The 21,978-nt window shown below is 40.5% G+C and overlaps 2 protein-coding genes across 15 annotated transcripts in view; both read left to right on the top strand.

Annotated features, from left to right (window-relative positions):
• Nucleotides 1-9,118, top strand: part of baz2ba (bromodomain adjacent to zinc finger domain, 2Ba) — a 253,351-nt gene extending 244,233 nt beyond the window's left edge. For 12 of the 13 annotated variants that reach the window (XM_073047374.1, XM_073047375.1, XM_073047373.1 and 9 more), the window contains 3 exons: nucleotides 3,462-3,733; nucleotides 7,405-7,548; nucleotides 7,640-9,118. In XM_073047374.1, the coding sequence (XP_072903475.1) occupies nucleotides 3,462-3,733; nucleotides 7,405-7,548; nucleotides 7,640-7,793 (570 nt within the window). In that variant the 3' untranslated portion in view covers nucleotides 7,794-9,118. Of the gene's footprint in view, nucleotides 1-3,461; nucleotides 3,734-7,404; nucleotides 7,549-7,639 lie in introns of those variants that run through there. The other variant, XR_012099099.1, reaches the window with a different exon arrangement.
• A 9,896-nt stretch (nucleotides 9,119-19,014) lies between these two features.
• wdsub1 (WD repeat, sterile alpha motif and U-box domain containing 1) overlaps nucleotides 19,015-21,978 on the top strand; it is a 39,155-nt gene continuing 36,191 nt past the window's right edge. The window contains exon 1 of one of the 2 annotated variants that reach the window (XM_073047370.1): nucleotides 19,015-19,169. The gene's annotated coding sequence lies outside the window, so the exon portion shown is untranslated. Of the gene's footprint in view, nucleotides 19,170-19,444; nucleotides 19,548-21,978 lie in introns of those variants that run through there. The other variant, XM_073047371.1, reaches the window with a different exon arrangement.

Raw genomic sequence — 21,978 nt, 5'->3', positions numbered from 1 at the left:
ATGAATAGGAAAATATGCTAGATGATGCAAATGAGGCAGCAAAACAGCTTTGTGTGTGTGTGTGATTTTAGTCAAGCTCTTCACCTGCTATTAACTTTCTTGATATTGTGAAAGGAGGTTATCTTTGATTATCTTCAACGAAGTTTAACCAAGTGCAGCCAGATATTCAAAAACTCGCTAGTTTGCACCAGTTGCAAGGATCTCACTAAAAATCTAAAGTAACAATATTAATCAATTTTTCACTGCTGTTGGAAGAATATTATATTTATTATAAAGTTTCCTATTCAGAGCTTTAAAATAGTTTTATTTTTCATATGCAACTGTATTAAATATAATATTATATAATCCCTATAACCTGTTAAAACAAATATTGAGTGTATATTAGAATAATTAGTACAGTTGATTAAAAAACTTTAGCAACTAACAGAGACAGTGGAGAGTGGGGGCCACAGAAGTAAATGAAACTCACAAGTAGGCCACGAGCAGAAAAAATTTGAGAAGCACTGATTTAGCTTATCTGCATTTTTCTGGTTTGTTAATTATAGTGATTATTAGACTGTAAAAAAGATGTATTTATACAATACAGGTGAAAATGTGCATGGAAAATGTTGTATTGGTATTTACAAGATAATTATAGTTTTGAGTTTACAATTTGTTTTTTGTCTTTCATCAAATATACCTGGTTTCGTGTGATGTAGCTCTAAGAAGCATCACACATGTGGTATAAGAATGTGTGTGGACATCTGTCTCTTTGTAAAATCTGAAGTGATAATTAAATTCTTACATCATTGTGGTTCATCATTATATCCATGATAACTTGAAAATTATTATAATTAGTGGTCTTACACTTCCAAAATGGCTTTCTTTGTAATGCACAGACAGATGTGGAGTACATCTTACTGAATATCATGACATCAGTAAATGTCCACTTCTGATTTCATACTGGTGTTGCCATTTTCTTAACCTTCTATTCAGTACCTACTCTAACTATAAATGCTAGCTAACTATTGAGTCACAGGAAGGATCAACTTTATTCATCTTTAAAGGGGCCATCAACTTCATTGAGTTTAAATGCTGATTATCTTTTTGTTGTTGCTCTGATTCTTCTACTTCAAAACTGAAAGTATAAGGTGACTATTTTTTTCCAGATATGTCATTTTTGAACCACTGATATTCCCACATCAAAGGCACATGGAATGATATTACTATTCCTTGAGCAACTTTTGTTGCAGGAAACTTTGATCAGATTTTTCTGGGATTGTCTGTTGGACACCCTGGAAAACATACTCTTCCTCACAGTGCAGTACATTCTGATCTGCATCTGACCCTGAGAGCCTAACTTAATTCTAGCATTCCCCAATCCCACCAAATTTAATTTTGGCAGTCTGTATTGACTATCCCCCTCCCTATCTGCCATAGTGATAATACTACCAGTCCCGATCCTAGTCCTGACAAGGGTTTCAACACAAAATGCCAATTATCCCATATAAAATGCTGGAGGAACTCAGCAGGTCAGGCAGCATCGATGGAAAAGAATAAACAGTCATCATTTTGGACTGAGACTCCTTGTCAGGACTAGGGTATTAATCCTTAACTCTGTTGTGTCATTTTCCTGGTCCCTTGGTCAGATCAATTTCCTACACAACTGCCTGTATTTTCTGAAGACATAATGCTCCTCCTCTTAAGAATTGGATGTTGACTCTTAAGAAACATCAAGGGGATTTATCTGGACCTGATTACTGAGGATATTTGCTCTCTGCTGTCGAGTCCAGCTATTTCATGATTAGCACCAGCTACAAATTAATATCAATCTGCAGATAGCAGGAAGTTGGCATGCTGCCTGCATGGCAGATAGGGAGGAAGTTAATCACGCATTTTAGTTTTTCCAGCCATTTTTGATGGAGGGAGCAGAAATGCTATACAATGTGCTCCCCAATGTTTTATAGGCTTTTAGAAGTGGAGACATCTAATATCTAGATTCCTGTTGTCTCAGCAGTTATGGTTTATAGTCGTTCATGATTTGTGACTAATTTTTAACAATCATGCTTCTGCAGACCATCATTAGAATAGTACTCCACATCCTGATTAAATCCACTATTGTCACAGCTCCAATACCCTGGGTTCAACCCTCACCTCGAGTGAATGTCTTACTGGAGTTTGCACGTTTTCTCTGTGATTGTGTGGGTTTTTCCTTGGATGATCTAGTTCCATATCCACATCCCAGTTTGGTAAGTTAATTGCCAATGTAAATTGACCCTAGATTTTACAATCTGGGACAGTCGATGGGAATTTGTGGAAGATAATTTACAGAGGAACATTATGGATTTGTATTGCTCCCTGAGCCAGCATGGACTCAATGGGCTAAAGTGGCTTTTTTTAATGCTTTATAGAAATTGCTGTGAAATATACCTTCCATAATATGCCAGTATAGTGCACACAAAATGCTGGGGGAATTCAGCAGGCTAGACAGCATCTATGGGAGGAGGTAGTGACGACGTTTCGGGCTGAAACCCTTCATCAGTACTAATAGGTTGTCTTTGTCTTTGAGCCTTATAATTTAAACTTTCAAATAAATACCTCCTCAGCTTCCTTTTCTCCAAAGGAAAGGTTTCAGTTCTTTGAGATTGACCTTTTTTTTAAACCACTATCATTGCTTTTCTTCTTTTTCTAGTTCAACCATATCATCTTTGTATTACATTTTTCCAAAGTTATGAATTTAACTTTGGACAGACCTAACAGATGTTCTGCAATATAAAAGATTACATAGAATATACTATATTAAGCAGCTCAAAATTAATTAGCTTTGTCAGTTGGTAGACATTGATTAAATTTTGGTTAGCTTTGGTTTTAGTTTTCTAATCCATTTGTTTTCCTTTATTCCTAAATGCACAACTTTATGTTAAGCTGCAGCTGACAATTGTCTGCTTGTGTGCTCCATATGGTAGTCCTCTGCAGTCTGTCCCAACTAGCAGTGACATTAGCTATTCTTGTACTCTGCCTCCTGCAGTGACATCTCAACAATTTTTTATATATTCAGATTTTCCAATAATCTACAGTACTGTGTATATTTATATAATGTGTGTATGTGTATAAATATGTATGTGTGGGTATAAATGTATTGCCTAAGACTGGCACAAAACTGTAATATTAAGTATTGCACTGTGCTACTGCCTCAAAATAAAAACTAATTTCATGACATATAACTGATGAACCTGATTCTGATATGGGTCTCTATTGTGGACCGAGAATGGGAAGGGGCAGGGAGAGGGGAGGGAGTGGGTAGCACCATAGAGGGTAGCACTCTCCCTTGTTAATTACACTGATTTTTTTGCACCTGTGTGAAGCAGATGATTTTGTATGGACATAATAGCAGTCAATGTCTCATTGATGTGTATAGTAATATTAAATTGGACAGTATTCATTTTAATTTTTCTATTCCATCCAATATCTCCTTTTGATAGGCAAGCGGCCAGTCTCCACGGAGTAAAAAAGTACTAAATCGTCCAAAAAAGAATTTTGAACAGAAGAAGACGAGGAGGTTATCTGGAGCAGGTATTAGTGATGAAGAGGAGACGGCTAGTACAAGCAGTACCCCAAAGAAAGGAAGTAAAGAATCCAAAAAACGAAAAGTGGAGGATAGCCCGTCTATGAACTCACCCAGGTTAGAGGGCCCGTCACCTAACAAGAAGTGGAAAATCATAAAAGATAATAGCAAGGATTTGTCCTTGTGCAGGTATGAGTTAAACATTTAAATACTGTATATGAGCATGCCTAATATGAATAATGAACTCTATCCTTAATTGTAAAATAGGTAAATAATTGACAGAAGAAATGGATAGGGAATGGGAATTCCTTGATTTTTTTTTTTAAAAATTGGTATATATTGCATGAAAGGATAGTGAAACCACTTTCAAAATGGAATAGGATGTACACTCACTGGCCACTTCATTATGCCTCTAAATGTATGTTTATGGTCTTCTGCTACGGTAGCCCTTCCACTTCAATGTTTGACGTGTAGTGCATTCAGAGATGCTCTTCTGCACACCACTGTTGTAACACATGGTTATTTGGTTGGTGTTGCCTTCCTGTCAGCTTGCAGGTCCTTTCTCCTCTGACCTCACTCATTGACAAGGGGTGAGTACAGGAGTTGGAATGTTATGTTGAAATTGGTGTGGCCTAATTTGGAGTATTGTTTGCAGCTTTGGTTACCTCCCCACAGGAAAGATGTCAATAAGATTGAATGAATGCAGAGAAAATTTGCCAGGATGTTGCCGAGACTTGAGTTATAGGACCTGAGTTATAGGGAAAGGTTGAATAGGTTATGACTTTATTCCCTAGAATGTAGAAGACTGAGGGAAGATTTGATAGAGGTATACAAAATTATGAGGGTATTGATAGGATAAATGCAAGCAGGCCTTTTGCACTTTGGTTTGGTGAAACAACAACTAGAGGTCATTTGTTAAGGGTGAAAGGTGAAATATTTAAGGGGAACTTAAGGGAGAACTTCACTTGGTGTTGAGTGTGGAATGAGCTTCTAGTGCAGATGGTGGATATGGGGTCGATTTCAACACAAGAGAACTTTAGATAGGTACATGGATGAGGGCTATGGTCGGTGCAGATCAATGGGACTCAGCAGATTAATGGTTTGGCACTGACTAGATGGGCCAAATGGCCTGCTTCTGTGCTAAAGTGTTCAATGACTCAAATCTCAACTTACAACTTATCACAGACATATACGGATTTGTGTTCGTGAGTCAGGCATTCTATGTTGGTGCCAGAGTTGTGGCCAGCACAATCTTTGTGACTGATTTGATGTGAAATGCACAAGTTTGCTGTATGTTTCTATATACTGTACATGTGACAAATAAATAATGTGTCAGTCAGAACAGTAACAAGAGGTTCTCCAGTGCCCTTTGATCCTCCTCACCATTCAATACCCTGCCATTCATTTTAGGCTCCCTTGCCATATTGGACGTGCCACATCCATAACCTCACCTTTTCTGTACTGAGTTCCATTTTCCCTAACTGCTTCTTCCAGTCTGTTCTCCATGTTTAACTAAGTAGCCACTTGTATCACCTGCAAACTATTTTTTATCGTATCCAAAACTGCATAATTCACCTCAGTGCTTCATATTATATGCATTTTATTTGTATTGCTATTCAGAGCTCTCCCAGAAAGACATATTTCCACTTTTCCTTGCACTTGTCCAAACCTTTTATTTTTGATTGATGTTGTCTTTTGCGATGGGTGTGAAGTACCCAACTCAAATAATTGCCCCTCATTCCCTTCTATCCCAGAGAAACAATCCCCAGCCTTTGCAATATTTCTCACAGTTAAAATGTTCTCATGCAGCCGGTGAGTTTGATATTGTCTTAAGTTTTTGAATGCTTCCCAATCTTTATGATTCTTTTCAATTTTGGCTTGTTTTAACTTAAAATTTTAGTATGTGACTTTCCCCTAGTCCCTCATACATATTTGGAAACCATTAATTAAGTTTATTTTCATTAATAAAAGCCTATTCAGTTATTAGCTCTAAAACATTTGTTTTAGAAAGCTACTGTCAACATTTTGACTACACGTATCATGTAAGCTCTTCTGCTTTTCTGTCTGTCAATAATAAATCTCCCAATGTAACTGCATTCAGTTATATAGTCTCTTAGATTTCCATTCTATGCATGGAATTCTATATATGGGCAACTTCTAACAGAATCTTTCATATATAATTATACCAGTAATACAGTGGCATGCAAAAGTTTGGGCACCCCTGGTCAAAATTTCTGCTACTGTGAATAGTTAAGCGAGTAGAAGGTGAACTGATTTCCAAAAGTCAAAGTTAAAGATGAAACATTCTTTTCAACATTTTAAGTAAGATTAGTGTGATGCAGGTGATGCAATTTCAAAGCTTTTTAATACCCTGACTCTTCAAACCTTGTCCCAACAACCAGCAGTCATGGGCTCTCTAAGCAGCTGCCTAACACTCTGGAAATGAAAATAAATGATGCCCACAAAGCAGGAGAAGGCTATAAGAAGACAGCAAAGCTGTTTCCTCAGTTTGTGATGTAATTAAGAAATGGTAGTTAACAGGAACGGTGGAGGTCAAGTTGAGGTCTGGAAGACCAAGAAAACTTTCTGAGAGAACTGCTCGTAGGATTGCTAGAAAGGCAAATCAAAACCCCTGTTTGACTGCAAAATTCATTCAGGAAGGTTTAGCAGACTCTGGAGTGGTGGTGCACTGTTCTACTGTGCGGCGACACCTGCACAATATGACCTTCATGGAAGAGTCATCAGAAGAAAACCTTTCCTGTGTCCTCACCACAAAATTCAGCATCAGAAGTTTGCAAAGGAACATCTAAACAAGCCTGATGCATTTTGGAAATGAGTCCTGTGGACTGATGAAGTTAAAATCGAACTTTTTGGCCGCAATGAGCAAAGGTATGTTTGTAGAAAAAAAGGGTGCAAACTTTCATGAAAAGAACAACTCTCCAACTGTTAAGCACAGGGGTGGATCGATCATGCTTTGGGCTTGTGTTGCAGCCAGTGGCACGGGGACATTTCACTGGTAGAGGGAAGAATGAATTCAAATGAATACAAGCAAATTCTGGAAGCAAACATCATCCCATCTGTAAAAAAGCTGAAGATGAAAAGAGGATGGCTTCTACAACAGGATAATGATCCTAAACACATCTCAAAATCCACAATAGACTACCTCAAGAGGCGCAAGCTGAAGGTTTTGCCATGGCCCTCACAGTCTCCCGACCTAAACATAATCAAAAATCTGTGGATAGACCTCAAAAGAGCAGTGCAAGACAGCCCAAGAATCTCACAGAATTAGAAGCCTTTTGCAAGGAAGAATGGGTGAAATTCCCTCAGACAAGAACTGAAAGACTCTTAGCTGGCAACAGAAAGTGTTTACAAGCTGTGATACTTGCCAAAGGGGGGGTTACTAAGTACTGACCACGTAGGGTGCCCAAACTTTTGCTTCGGCCCCTTGTTCTTTTTGTTATTTTGAAACTGTAAAAGATGAAAATAAAAAAGTAATCTTGCTTAAAATATTAAAGAAATGTGTCATCTTTAACTTTATGCCTTTTGGAAATCAGGTCATCTTTCACTCGCTTAGCTATTCACAGTAACAGAAATTTTGACCAGGGGTGCCCAAATTTTTGCATGCCACTGTATTTCTATGGTACTGTCAATCTTTCTGAACTTTTCACTCTGCCATTTTTTTTCTTTAATTCAATATTAGTGGTGCCTTCCATTTTCAATTTCTTGGACCATTCCAGAAGAAGATAGTGTGTGATTATGATGTTTTTAGTATTTCTAGTTGTTTGGGTAAAACACCTATGAATTGTGTTTGATTGTTTCAGCAGTTTTCCTAATTTAAAGATTATTATTATTATTTCCAGCATAATGTTATCGGAATTGGAAACACATGAGGATGCATGGCCTTTCTTGTTACCTGTGAACTCCAAACTAGTACCTGGGTATAGAAAGGTTATTAAAAAACCAATGGATTTCTCCACTATCAGAGAGAAACTCAGCAATGGACTGTAAGTTTCTGAATATTCTCTTATATGTAAGAGATTTGAATTAGTTCAATTTTTAAAATTGTTTTTTAACCAAATATAATTTTTTTCACAGGTACCCAAATACTGAAGTATTTGCGGTAGATGCCAGATTAGTTTTTGACAACTGTGAAACATTTAATGAAGATGAATCGGACATTGGCAGAGCTGGTCATAATATGAGGAAATTTTTCGAGAAGCGATGGGCTGAGCTTTTTAAGGGAAGCTAAGGCAATCAATTTATGAATTAAAGACTTTGAGCCGGCAGCCTGAAATACTGGTGTCTTCATATATACGGGGAGTGCAAGATTGTTTGCACAAATCAGCAGAAATTTCACATCACTTGTTAAAATGTGGAAATACCAGCCAAGGATTACTCTAAAAGAGGTTCACTCCTTTGGAGACTGTAGCTCTTGAACTATAGAAATATTTTATGGACAGCTTCGGAAGAACAGGGAAGCACACCCAAAGAGTTCAGAGGCATGGGGTGGTCCTAGTGCAATAGCAACCAATATTTCAAACGCACTGAATAAATATACAATGACCAGAGCTGTAATAGGGGACGGGAAATCCTCTTCCCTCATTTAAAAAAAAACAATATACATGGAAGTAAATGGAAAAAATCTTGAATTTCTTTTGTAGCTTATATTTTAGTGAATGTATTTAATTTTTTGTTAACTTATGAATAAAATGTCAAGTCTTCATTTTCTATGAAAAGGAAGAGGCAGCAAAATTGCTTTAAGTCTTCAAAGGAAATAAAACAGCGAATGTTTTTGAAGAATAAAACAAAGCCAATTGAAAACTGTTTACACTGTTCTGTCCAGGAGGGCACTGGAGAACCTCTTGTTACTGTAGACATAAATTTACAGCTCTGTTTATCAATGCACCACCTACTTAGTCTCAAAGTAAATTCAAAAACAGTGGATCAACAAAGAAACATCTGTATATAATTGTTCATTAATGTTAATATTAATTAAGTCTTGTTCAAATATGTATGATGTGTACATATTGTTTCCAGGCATTTAATATTGTTATGCCTTAGAATAACTGTAGCATTTTATTTTAGTCTTAAAATGATTATACATATATGGCTTGTACATATCCTCTACAAACACTGTGGAGTCTCCTAATGTTGGGTAGTGCCTGCCTTCAAAACAGGGTGTAGGGGATATTAGGTTTTCCATTTTCTATTTTTGTTATATAATTTTTGAGCCACTGTGGTCTCATTCCAATATAATCATTTATATCCACACAATAAATTACAATTTCCTATACACAGTATTTTTCATAATGCATTTCCCTCCATCTGCCTTGCCATAGAATTTGGTACTCAGTGGCTCATTGTAACCACTGTGTTTAACCACTGTTTAACTGCTGTAAGTTACAGTGGCCTATTGGAGGCAGCTCAGCTCAGATCAGAAACTTTTGTACCTGAGTCAAAGTACTTGAAGTTATTTTATTTAAATATGTTGTGAAAAAGGGTAGTTTTCTTTTTTAGGAGCATTATTTTTCACTAGTATGTGTGGCACGGACATAATAAAAGGGTGTTTTTCAATTCTGTTTGCTTGCTTGTTTTCTAAAACATTTGTGCAGTTTTGTTCTGATAGTTGTTTACTTTGGTAAACAAAATGTTCCATTCACATCTGTTATTCTGAGTAATATGAAATTTGTTTTTAAACTAGTCCTTGTTAACAGCTCAGTACATAATTTGCTGGCAGAACTCTGTGGGTTGAGCTGAAGCAGTAAAGGAAATGAGAAGGTTTTGATGTTCGGGGTTGAGATCCTACTTAAGAACTCCTGTGTATTTTAGCTAAACCATCAGTTTATTTAAATGTGTGCTAAACTGTAAGAAAAGTTGTTAAATTAGCTATATTGAACATTGCACACTTTGACATTTTTTTTTGGTGGCGAAAAGCTAAAATTACAATTCCCCATTCCTGCTACAGAATAGCGGCAGTTGGAAGTCTGAAGGCCTTTTAGAGCCTGCTGCATCAGTCAATAGTTTTACAGCTGATTGTGTATATCATGGGCTTTACTACCTGCTGAGCTAGATTTCAACAATGAAGCTTGAGGGAATGGTCCTTGTGTCCACCCTTCCAGTCTTCATTATATTCAAAATCCAGGTTTATTTGTCACATGTACATTGAAACATACAGTGAAATATGTTGCAACACACACAAGATGCTGGAGGAATTCAGCGGGTCTGGCAGCATCTATGGAAATTAATAAACTGTCGACATTTTGGGCCAAGACCTTTCTGCAGAGAAATGCATTGATCGCATTAACAACCAACACGCCTGAGAGTTTGTTGGGAGTAGCCCACAAGTGTTGCCACACATACCCACTATGCTTGGCAGAACAATGCAACATACCCACAATACACAGCAGATCATATTATTTAGAGCACTTGAGTACAAGTCAATCAACATCCCTCTTGAAAACTCATCCTTTGTCAAGACTGAGTTGGTCTGTTTTCCAATGTTCTGTGGAACTAGCCTCATACAGCCATCAGTCCATATGCCTCAATTCTAATGGATTTGATAAGGTTGAAGCAGTAAGCTTTTTTCAGTCTTGTGAAAGCTCGGTCTTATTCCAAAGTAAGTCTAATGGAGTCTAACAGCACTAGGGTTGGAAAGAATATGCCCCTCTGAAATGGCATAATGGGAAAAGCAAATTGCAAGAGTTCTTAAGATATAATGTTTGGAAAGCAACCTGGTTGAAATCACTAGCCAGTTTCATCAGAGACAAATAAAAGAGCTTTGATCCAGGTGCTCAACTGAAACCTGCTAGCTCCATCTCATTGACAATGTGAGGTTTGCATGACAAGTACTGATGATGACTTAAATTATGCAGCAGTCAATCATTTTGAAGGTCTGCAAGGAAAGCTCTTTGCAGACAAGGTCTTAGAAGCAAACTGACAATTGCTAACCTACGGTAGCCTTAGTGAATGATGGATTGCCCAGAAGTTCTTCAGAACAACTGAAGAAACATTGGCTTCACCATAGAGCAGCACTATTGGCATATGGAAGCAGCACATGCTGGAAAGAGCATTTTGAAAAAAGAACTCAAATGTGACTTCATTCTTTATTCTGAGTATCCCTGACAGTACAGTATCTTATCCAGTCTAGAAACATAGAAGACCTCCAGCATAATAGAAAATAGGTGCAGGAGTAGGCCATTTGGCCCTTCGAGCCTGCACCGCCATTCAGTACGATCATGGCTGATCATCCAACTCAGAACCCTGTACCTGCTTTCTCTCCATACCCCCTGATCCCTTTAGCCACAAGGGCCATATCTAACTTCCTCTTAAATATAGCCAATGAACCAGCCTCAACTGTTCCCTGTGGCAGAGAATTCCACAGATTCACCACTCTCTGTGTGAAGAAGTTTTTCCTCATCTCGGTCCTAAAAGGCTTCCCCTTTATCCTTAAACTGTGACCCCTCGTTCTAGACTTCCCCAACATCGGAAACAATCTTCCTGCATCTAGCCTGTCCAATCCCTTTAGAATTTTATACGTTTCAATAAGATCCCCCTCAATCTTCTAAATTCTAGTGAGTATAAGCCTAGTCGATCCAGTCTTTCTTCATATGAAAGTCCTGCCATCCCAGGAATCAATCTGGTGAACCTTCTGTGTACTCCCTCTATGGCAAGAATGTCTTTCCTCAGATTAGGGGACCAAAACTGCACACAATACTCTAGGTGCGGTCTCACCAAGGCCTTGTACAACTGCAGTAGAACCTCCCTGCTCCTGTACTCAAATCCTTTTGCTACGAATGCCAACATACCATTTGGCTTTTTCACCGCCTGCTGTACCTGCATGCCCACCTTCAATGACTGGTGTACAATGATACCCAGGTCTCGTTGCACCTCCCCTTTTCCTAGTCGGCCACCATTCAGATAATAATCTGTTTTCCTGTTCTTGCAACCAAAGTGGATAACCTCACATTTATCCACATTAAATTGTATCTGCCATGAATTTGCCCACTCACCTAACCTATCCAAGTCACCCTAAATCCTCTTAGCATCCTCCTCACAGCTAACACCGCCACCCAGCTTTGTGTCATCCGCAAACTTGGAGATGCTGCATTTAATTCCCTCGTCTAAATCATTAATATATATTGTAAACAACTGGGGTCCCAGCACTGAGCCTTGCGGTACCCCACTAGTCACTGCCTGCCATTCTGAAAAGGTCCTGTTTACTCCCACTCTTTGCTTTCTGTCTGCCAACCAATTCTCTATCCACATCAATACCATACCCCCAATACCATGTGCTTTTAAGTTTACACACTAATCTCCTGTGTGGGACCTTGTCAAAAGCCTTTTGAAAATCTAAATATACCACATCCACTGGCTCTCCCCTATCCACTCTACTAGTTACATCTTCAAAAAATTCTATAAGATTCGTCAGACATGATTTTCCTTTCACAAATCCATGCTGACTTTGTCCGATGAGTTCAGCTCTTTCCAAATGTGCTGTTATCACATCTTTGATAACCGACTAGCATTTTCCCCACCACCGATGTCAGACTAACCGGTCTATAATTCCCCGGTTTCTCTCTCCTTTTTTTAAAAGTGGGGTTACATTAGCCACCCTCCAATCCTCAGACACTAATCCAGAATCTAAGGAGTTTTGAAAAATTATCACTAATGCATCCACTATTTCTTGGGCTACTTCCTTAAGCACTCTGGGATGCAGACCATCTGGCCCTGGGGATTTATGTGCCTTTAATCCCTTCAATTTACCTAACACCTCTTCCCTACTAACATGTATTTCCCTCAGTTCCTCCATCTCACTAGACCCTTGGTCCTATTACTATTTCCGGAAGATTATTTATGTCCTCCTTAGTGAAGACAGAACCAAAGTAGTTATTCAATTGGTCTGCCATGTCTTTGTTCCCTATGATCAATTCACCTGTTTCTGACTGTAAGGGACCCACATTTGTCTTGACCAAACTTTTTCTTTTCACATATCTATAAAAGCTTTTACAGTCAGTTTTTAAGTTCCCTGCCAGCTTTCTCTCATATTCTTTTTTCCCTTTCCTAATTAAGCCCTTTGTCCTCCTCTGCTGGTCTCTGAATTTCTCCCAGTCCTCAGGTGTGCCACTTTTTTTTGCTAATTTATATGTTTCTTCTTTGGACTTGATACTATCCCTAATTTCCCTTGTCAGCCACGGGTGCACTACCTTCCCTGGTTTATTCTTTTGCCAAACTGGGATGAACAACTGTTGTAGTTCATCCATGTGATCTTTAAATGCTTGCCATTGCATATCCACTGTCAACCCTTTAATTATCATTTGCCAGTCTATCTTAGCTAATTCACATCTCATACCTTCAAAGTTACCCTTCTTTAAGTTCAGAACCTTTGTTTCTGAATTAACTATGTCACTCTCCATCTTAATGAAGATGGAGAGTGACCACCATATTATGGTCACTCTTACCCAAGGGGCCTCGCACGACAAGATTGCTAACTAACCCTTCCTCATTGCTCAATACCCAATCTAGAATGGCCTGCTCTCTAGTTGGTTCCTCGACATGTTGGTTCAGAAAACCATCCCGCATACATTCCAAGAAATCCTCTTCCTCAGCACCCTTACCAATTTGGTTCACCCAATCTACATGTAGATTGAAGTCACCCATTATAACTACTGTTCCTTTATTGCACGCATTTCTAATTTCCTGTTTAATGCCATCCCCAACCTCTCTACTACTGTTAGGTGGCCTGTACACAACTCCCACCAGCGTTTTCTGCCCCTTAGTGTTATACAGCTCTACCCATATCAATTCCACATCCTCCAGGCTAATGTCCTCCTTTCTATTGCGTTAATCACCTCTCTAACCAGCAATGCTACCCCACCTCCTTTTCTTTCCTGTCTATCCCTCCTGAATATTGAATATCCCTGGATGTTGAGCTCCTATCCCTGGTCACCCTGGAGCCATGTCTCTGTGATCCCAAATATATCATATTCATTAATATCTATCTGCACATTCAATTCATCCACCTTGTTACGAATGCTCCTCGCATTGACACACAAAGCCTTCAGGCTTGTTTTTACAACACTCTTAGCCCTTATACAATTATGTTGAAAAGTGGCCCTTTTTGCTTTTTGCCCTGGATTTACCTGCCTGCCACTTTTACTTTTCACCTTATGACTTTTTGCTTCTACCCTCATTTTACACCCCTCTGTCTCTCTGCACTTGTTCCCATCCCCCTGCCACATTAGTTTAAAGCCTCCTGAACAGCAGTAGCAAACGTTTCCCCGAGGACATTGGTTCCAGTCCAGCCCAGGTGCAGACCGTCCTGTTTATACCGGTCCCACCTCCCCCAGAACTGGTTCCAATGGCCCAGAAATTTGAATCCCTCCCCCTTGCACCATTTTTCAAGCCACGTATTCATCTGAAATATCCTCCTATTTCTACTCTGACTAGCACGTGGCACTGGTAGTAATCCAGAGATTATTACCTTTGTGGTCCTACTTTCTAGTTTATCTCCTAACTCCCTAAATTCACCTTGTAGGACCTCATCCCGTTTTTTACCTATATCGTTGGTACCTATGTGCACCACGACCACTGGCTGTTCACCCTCCCATTCCAGAATGTCCTGCAGCCACTCAGAGACATCCTTGACCCTTGCACCAGGGAGGCAACATACCATCCTGGAGTCTCGTTTACGGCCACAGAAACGCCTATCTATTCCCCTTACAATCGAATCCCCTATCACTATAGCTCTCCCACTCCTTTTCCTTCCCTCCTATGCCACAGAGCCACCCATGGTGCAATGAACTCGGCTGCTGCTGCCTTCCCCTGATGAGACATCTCCCCCAACAGTATCCAAAACAGTATATCTGTTTAGGAGGGAGATGACCTCAGGGGACTCCTGCACTAACTGCCTACTGCTATGCTGTCTAGTGGCCACCCCTTCCCTTTCTGCCTGTGTAGCCTTTACCTGCGGTGTGGCCAACTCACTGAACGTGCTATTCACGACTTTCTCAGCATCGCGGATGCTCCAGTATGAATCCAATCACAGCTCCAGACGCTCAATGCAGGCCCTTTGGCCCACAATGTTGTGCAGAACATGTCCCTACCTTGGAAATTACTAGGCTTATCTATAGCTCTCTTAAAAGACTCTATGGTGTCCACCTCCATCACCGTTGCAGGCAGCCCATTCCACGCACTCACCACTCTCTGAGTAAAAAACTTACCCTGACATCTCCTTTGCACCTACTCACCAGCACCTTAAACCTGTGTCCTCTTGTGGCAACCATTTCAGCCCTGGGAAAAAGCCTCTGACTATCCACACGATCAATGCCTCTCATCATCTTACACAGCTCTATCAGGTCACCTCTCATCCTCTGTCGCTCTAAGGAGAAAAAACAGAGTTCACTCAACCCAATGATAACGGGTATCGAGGAGCAGGTAGGAAAACAGATCCTGCAAAGGTGTAATAATAGAGTTGTTGTGATCGGAGATTTTAATTTCCCAAATATCGATTGGCATCTCCCTAGAACAAGGGGTTTAGGTGGGCTGGAGTTTGTTAGGTGTGTTCAGGAAGGTTTCTTGACACAGTATGTAGATAAGCCTACAAGAGGAGAGGCTGTACTTGATTTGGTATTGGGAAATGAACCTGGTCAAGTGTCAGATTTCTCAGTGGGAGAGCATTATGGAAATAGTAATCATAATTCTATCTCCTTTACAATAGCATTGGAGAGAGATAGGAACAGACAAATTAAAAAAGCGTTTAATTGGAGTAAGGGGAATTATGGGGCTATCAGGCAGGAAATTGGAGGCTTAAATTGGAAACATGTTCTCAGGGAAAAGTATGGAAGAAATGTGGCAAATATTCAGGGAGTAGAGTTCTGTATAGGTACGTTCCAATGAGACAGGGAAGTTATGGTAGGGTACAGGAACCGTGGTATACAAAGGTTGTAATAAATCTAGTCAAGAAGAAAAGCTTACAAAAGGTTCAGAGAGCTAGGTAATGTTAGAGATCTAGAAAATTATAAGGCTAATAGGAAGGAGCTTAAGAAGGAAATTAGGAGAGCCAGAAGGGGCCATGAGAAGCCTTAGTGGGCAGAATTAAGGAAAACCCCAATGCATTCTACAAGTATGTGAAGAGCAAGAGGATATGACATGAAAGAATAGGACCTATCAAGTGTGACAGTGGGAAAGTGTATGGAACCAGAGGAAATAGCAGAGGTACTTAATGAATATTTTATTTAAGTATTTACTATGGAAAAGAATCTTGGTGATTGTAGTGATGACTTGCAGCAGACTGAAAAGCTTGAGCATGTAGATAATAAGAAAGAGGATGTGTAGCTTTTGGAAAGCATCAAGTTGGATAAATCGCCGGGACCGGATGAGATGTACCCAGGCTACCATGGGAGGTGAGGGAGGAGATTGCTGAGCCTCTGGCGATGATCTTTGCATCATCAATGGGGACGGGAGAGGTTCTGGAGGACTGGAGGGTTGTGGATGTTGTTCCTTTATTCAAGAAAGGGAGTAGAGATAGCCCAGGAAATTATAGGCAAGTGAGTCTTACCACATAGATGAAGGAAGAGCAATGGATGTAGTGTATATGGATTTCAGCAAGGCAATTGATAAGGTACCCCATGCAAGGCTTATTGAGAAAGTTAGGAGGCATGGGATCCAAGCGGACAGTGCTTTGTGAATCCAGAACTGGCTTACCCACAGAAGGCAAAGAGTGATTGCAATCAGGTCATATTCTGCATGGAATGAGGTGGTTCATTTTGGTAGGTCAAATATGATGGCAGAATATAGTATTAATGGTAAGACTCTTGGCAGTGTGGAGGATCAGAGGGATCTTGGGGTCTGAGTCCATAAGACGCTTAAAGCAACTGTGAAGGTTGACTCTTATGGTTAAGAAGGCGTATGGTGTATTGGTCTTCATCAATCATGGAATTGAATTTAGGAGCTGAGAGGTAACGTTGCAGCTATATTGGACTCTGGTCAGACCCCACTTGGAGTACTGTGCTCAGTTCTGGTTGCTTTACTACAGGAAGGATGTGGAAGCCATAGAAAAAGTGCAAAGGAAATTTACAAGGATGGTGCCTGGATTGGGGAGCATGCCTTACGAGAATTGGTTGAGTGAACTCGGCCTTTTCTCTTTGGAACGAAGGGGGATGAGAGGTGACCTGATAGAGCTGTGTAAGATGATGAGAGGCATTAATTGTGTGGATAGTCAGAGACTTTTTCCCAGGGCTGAAATGGTTGCCACAAGAGGACGCAGGTTTAAGGTGCTGGAGAATAGGTACAGAGGAGATGTCAGGGATAAGTATTTTACTCAAAGAGTGGTGAGTGCGTGGAATGGGCTGCCAGCAACGGTGGTGGAGGCGAATACGATAGGGTCTTTTAAGAGGCTTCTAGATAGGTACATGGAGCTCAGTAAAATAGAGGGCTATAGGCAAGCCTCATAATTTCCAAGGTGGGGACATGTTCGGCACAACTTTGTGGGCTGAAGGGCTTGTATTGTGCTGTAGGTTTTCTGTCTCATAAGGCATGCTCCTCAATCCAGGCAATATCCTTGTAAATCTCCTCTGCATCCTTTCTATGGCTTCCACATCCTTCCTGTAGTGAGGCGACCAGATCTGAGCACAGTACTCCAAGTGGGGTCTGACCAGGGTCCTACATAACTGCAACATTACCCATCGTCTCCTAAATTCAATAACACGATGAATGAAGGCCGATACACCATATGCCTTCTTAACCGCATAGTCAACCTGCACAACTGCTTTGAGTGTGCTACGGACTCAGACCCCAAGATCCCTCTGATTCTCCACACCGCCAAGAGTCTTACCATATTAATACTATATTCCGCCATCATATTTGACCTACCAAAATGAACTACTTCACACTTATCTGGGTTAAACTCCAACTGCCACTTCTCAGCCCAGTTTTGCATCTTATCAATGTCCCTCTGTAACCTCTGACAGCCCTCCACACTATCCATAACACCTCCAACCTTTGTGTCATCACCAAACTTACTAACCCATCCCTCCACTTCCTCATCCAGGTCATTTATAAAAATCACTAAGAGTAACGGTTCCAGAACAGATCCCTGAGGCACACCACTGGTAACTGACCTCCATACAGAATATGACCCATCTACAACCACTCTTTGCCTTCTGTGTGCAAGCCAGTTCTGGATCCACAAAGCAATGTCCCCTTGGATCCCATACCTCCTTACTTTCTCAATAAGCCTTGCATGGGGTACCTTATCAAATGCCTTGCTGAAATCCATATACACTACATCTACTGTTCTTCCTTCATCAATGTGTTTAGTCACATCCTCAAAAAATTCAATCAGGCTCCTAAGTCACAACCTACCCTTGACAAAGACATGCTGACTACTCCTAATCATATTATACCTCACCAAATGTTCATAAATCCTGCCTCTCAGGATCTTCTCCATCAACTTACCAACCACTGAGGTAAGACTCACTGGTCTATAATTTCCTGGGCTATCTCTTCTCCCTTTCTTGAATAAAAGAACAACATCCACAACCCTCCAATCCTCCAGAACCTCTCCTGTCCTCATCGATGATGCAAAGATCATCATCAGAGACTCAGCAATCTCCTTCCTCGCCTCCCACAGTAGCCTGGAGTACATCTCATCCGGTCCTGGCGACTAATCCAATTTTATGCTTTCCAAAAGCTCCAGCACATCCTGTTTCTTATTATCTACATGCTCAAGCTTTTCAGTCTGTTGCATGTCATCACTGCAATCACCAAGATCCTTTTGCATAGTGAATACTGAAGTATTAATTAAGTACCTCTGCTATTTCCTCTGGTTCCATACACACTTTCCCACTGTCACACTTGATAGTCCTATTCTTTCACGTCTTATCTTCTTGCTCTTCACATACTTGTAGAATGCTTTGGGGTTTTCCTTAATTCTGCCCGCCAAGGCCTTCTCATGGCCCCTTCTGGCTCTCCTAATTTTGTTCTTAATCTCCTTCCTATTAGCCTTATAATCTTCTAGATCTCTAACATTATTACCTAGCTCTCTAAACCTTTTGCAAGCTTTTCTTCTTGACGAGATTTATTACAGCCTTTGTACACCACAGTTCCTGTACCCTACCATAACTTCCCTGTCTCATCGGAACGTACCTGTGCAGAACTCCACACAAATATCCCCTGAACATTTGGCACATTTCTAACCGTTAATCCGCACTAAAATGTTGGAAAATCACCCATGCTGGGTCAAAATCCTGCAGTTGTGGCAATGATTTTTTAAAACACTGGAAATCTGAAATATGGACACAATGTTGGAAGCAAGTTCTCAGAAGGTCAGGTTACTTCGGGAAGGATGGCAGAGGGATGACGGCGGTTTCCTTTTCGCCCGCTGAAGGACAGTTTGGGGGGGGTAAGCTGACAAACGCAGGCCGGCCGGACTGATCTGATCGCGTCGCCGTGTGCAGGACCGGTCCGACCTGCGCGTCGGTCATGTGGCCCCGCTGCCGCCCGAAGGTGTGACGTGCGCGCATTCGCCCTTCGCGGTCGGCGTGAGTTGTCGTCCGCACTCGGGCCCGTCGTTGCTGCCGTCTTCTGGCGAGTAGTTACGCATTCCGTTTCCCCGGTCCTGTGCACGGTAAGAGCGACCGTGCCTTGGGGCGCCGCTGTCGTGGATCGGCGGTGAGAGGGTGGGAGCGGCGGCGGTATTTATGTCGGCCGAGCCCGGCCCCCCTTCCCTGCTCTGCGCTGAAAGCCGCTGGCGGAAATGGGTTTGTTTTTCTTTGCGGCACCCTGATTGAACTGTTTATTTTATTTTAGGGTCCATGAACAGCCGGTGCGTGTACCCGTGCCTCTAGGCACTATCTCTTAAAAAACGTCACCCATTTTAAGATGCGTAGCCTCTGGGAAATGTCTCTTAGAAAGGCGGTGCTCATTCTCTGGGGCTGGCGGCGTCCTCCCTGTCTTATTCGGGAGTGATCCTCAAGTCGCTCCAGAAAGCTCGGAGAAAGAGATGGTAACACTTTTTTTAAAAGGGCATTTCATGCTAGTTTCGAAACGTCCCAATGTACTTGACATCCAATAATGTACAAATTCGCACAGAACTCCATTAAAAAGATAACACTAACTAGAAAATATATCTTTAGAATGAGTAACTGTTGGTAAAATGACAGGCTTGTCCGTCGTCAAAGTTTTGATTTGGATGAACACAGGGAGGAACGAAGTTTAACATCGTATTAGAAAGATCTCATTGACAAAGATGCGGTCTCCCAAAGCCAAAACAAAAATTACTGGAAGAACTCCAAAAGGCACACGCAGTATATGTGGAAGGGGTGTATGTCGGTGTTCGGGTTTGAGCCTCTGAATTCTTGTATTTTTTATTGTTCCACATATCAGCTGAGGCAGTCTCTTTTGTCTTAATAGTGTCCTCGAATACTGCACTAGAGTGAAACTAGATTTTTGTGGCTGGGACTCCTGGGGGGTTGGGGGAAGTGCAGAAATGAACTTTTCGATTCTGAGGGACGAGAATGTTAACAACTGAGCCTGAGTTGGAAACCCCAAAAATATAATTGAACTAGATTGTGTTGACTTGGTTTCCTCATCTTCCCCCTTGCTTTGGAGTATATCCTAGGAGGAACCATTGCAGTTGATTCCCTGGCAGTAATTGGCTAACTATTGAAGGAGGCTAGTGCAGTCCTATCCAACTTGACAGAGAGAGGTTAGACACATAGATGGCATTGGTTGCTCTGATAGAGGCTGTTCTGATACTGTGGTAGGAAAAGGAAGCTGAAATTGGATACATTGATTTTGAAGGATTAGAATATTAAACACAAAACAGTCTGCAGATGCTCGAAATCCAAAGCAACACACACAAAGTACTGGAGGAACTCAGCAGGTCAGGCAGGATCTATGGAAATGAATAAATAGTTGACATTTCAGGCTGAGGCCCTTCTTGAATATTCAGTTTTATATGTATTTTCCTTTATCATTTCACATCTCTGCTCTTTGAATTCCCAGTATATGTATCAAAATGCATACCTGTGTTAACTTGGATTAGGGGGTTTCTGGAAGCCTTTACGTTTTCAGTATTGGGCTTTAGCAGCACAGGGAGAATGAACTTGATTGACATTCCAGATTTAGATGGGAAAGCATATGGAAGATCTAGATGACTGAGTGTGTTGTTTGCCATACTAATAGACACTCGGGACTCCCGTTACCTTGAGGGATAATCAGGCTTGATATTAGTGTTGTAAAGAGGGCATCTTTGCATCATGTGGCATTGTTTCTAAATAGTATGTGTTTTCTGATTGGTTCATCAAAGATAAATATAGTTTTGAGTTGAAGGATTGTTTTTTCCCCTGACTTGGAGCTGAAGATAAATGTGTTGCTGCTTTATGCCAAATATAGGCAACAATTTTTGGATACTTAATGAGCATTAAGAGGCTGAATTTTCACAAATAGTAACTTTTGAAATAACTTGTATTACTTTCAATTATCAACAGTCCCTGATGTTACTTTGAAGCATTTAAGCAAATACAAATTAGACTCCAGCAGTTCTCAAAAGCAGAACCATCTAAAGTTTATTTTTATCCTTTGCATACACCTGTTGCCAACCAGTCAAATAAGTGGAGTTACTGTGGGTGATCTAGGCAGATTTTCCTACAAGGAGTCCAAGGTCAGAGTGCAAATTGCCAGTAGAAGTGGCTAGCAAATTCAGCATCTATTGTATGCATATAAGAATCCTGAGCTGACTTTTTCCCTATGAGATTTGATCCAATAGAATTATCTTTACTTGATATATGTGTTGGAATAATTAATTTATAACTTCATTAGATAATTATTTTTATTTTGTATTCAAATTATTCATTTAAAAATGCCCAGGAATATTGATGGAAATATTTTTATCTGAAAGTAAACAAAGGCAAGTAAAGGTGCTCAATCAAATTTGGAATAGTCTGTATCTCTTTCTCTGCTTTTATCAAAGGCCAGTATTCTGTTTCAGAAGTTGTTTTTGTATTTCTTAGTGTCTTGAAATAAAATTGGCAAGAATAGAGTAAGAGATAATATTTCCAGTTTCCCTCCCTTATAAATATCTTTACCTCCTCCCCTATCTCTCTCTTTTGTACAGGGATTGTATAGTCCTTGATTCCCTTGTCCATTTATCTCTCCCCACTAATGTCAGCTGAAAAAGCTGCTTACATTTACCCTATTTATACTCCTCATAATTTTGTAAACCTCTCAATCTCCACACTCTAGAGAATAAAGTCCAAATCTATTCACCTTTCCCTAGGTCCTCAAGTAAATCCTTGTAAATTTTCTCTGCACTCTTTCAATCGTATTGACATCTTTCCTATAGTTAAGTGACCAAAACTACACTACACAATGCTCCAAATTAGGTATCACCAACACTTTGTACAACTTCATCATAACATAACAATTCCTGTACT

Source organism: Hemitrygon akajei, chromosome 5, assembly GCF_048418815.1.
Source record: "Hemitrygon akajei chromosome 5, sHemAka1.3, whole genome shotgun sequence".
Taxonomy (NCBI): domain Eukaryota; kingdom Metazoa; phylum Chordata; class Chondrichthyes; order Myliobatiformes; family Dasyatidae; genus Hemitrygon; species Hemitrygon akajei.
This window is presented reverse-complemented; position numbering and strand designations above follow the sequence as displayed.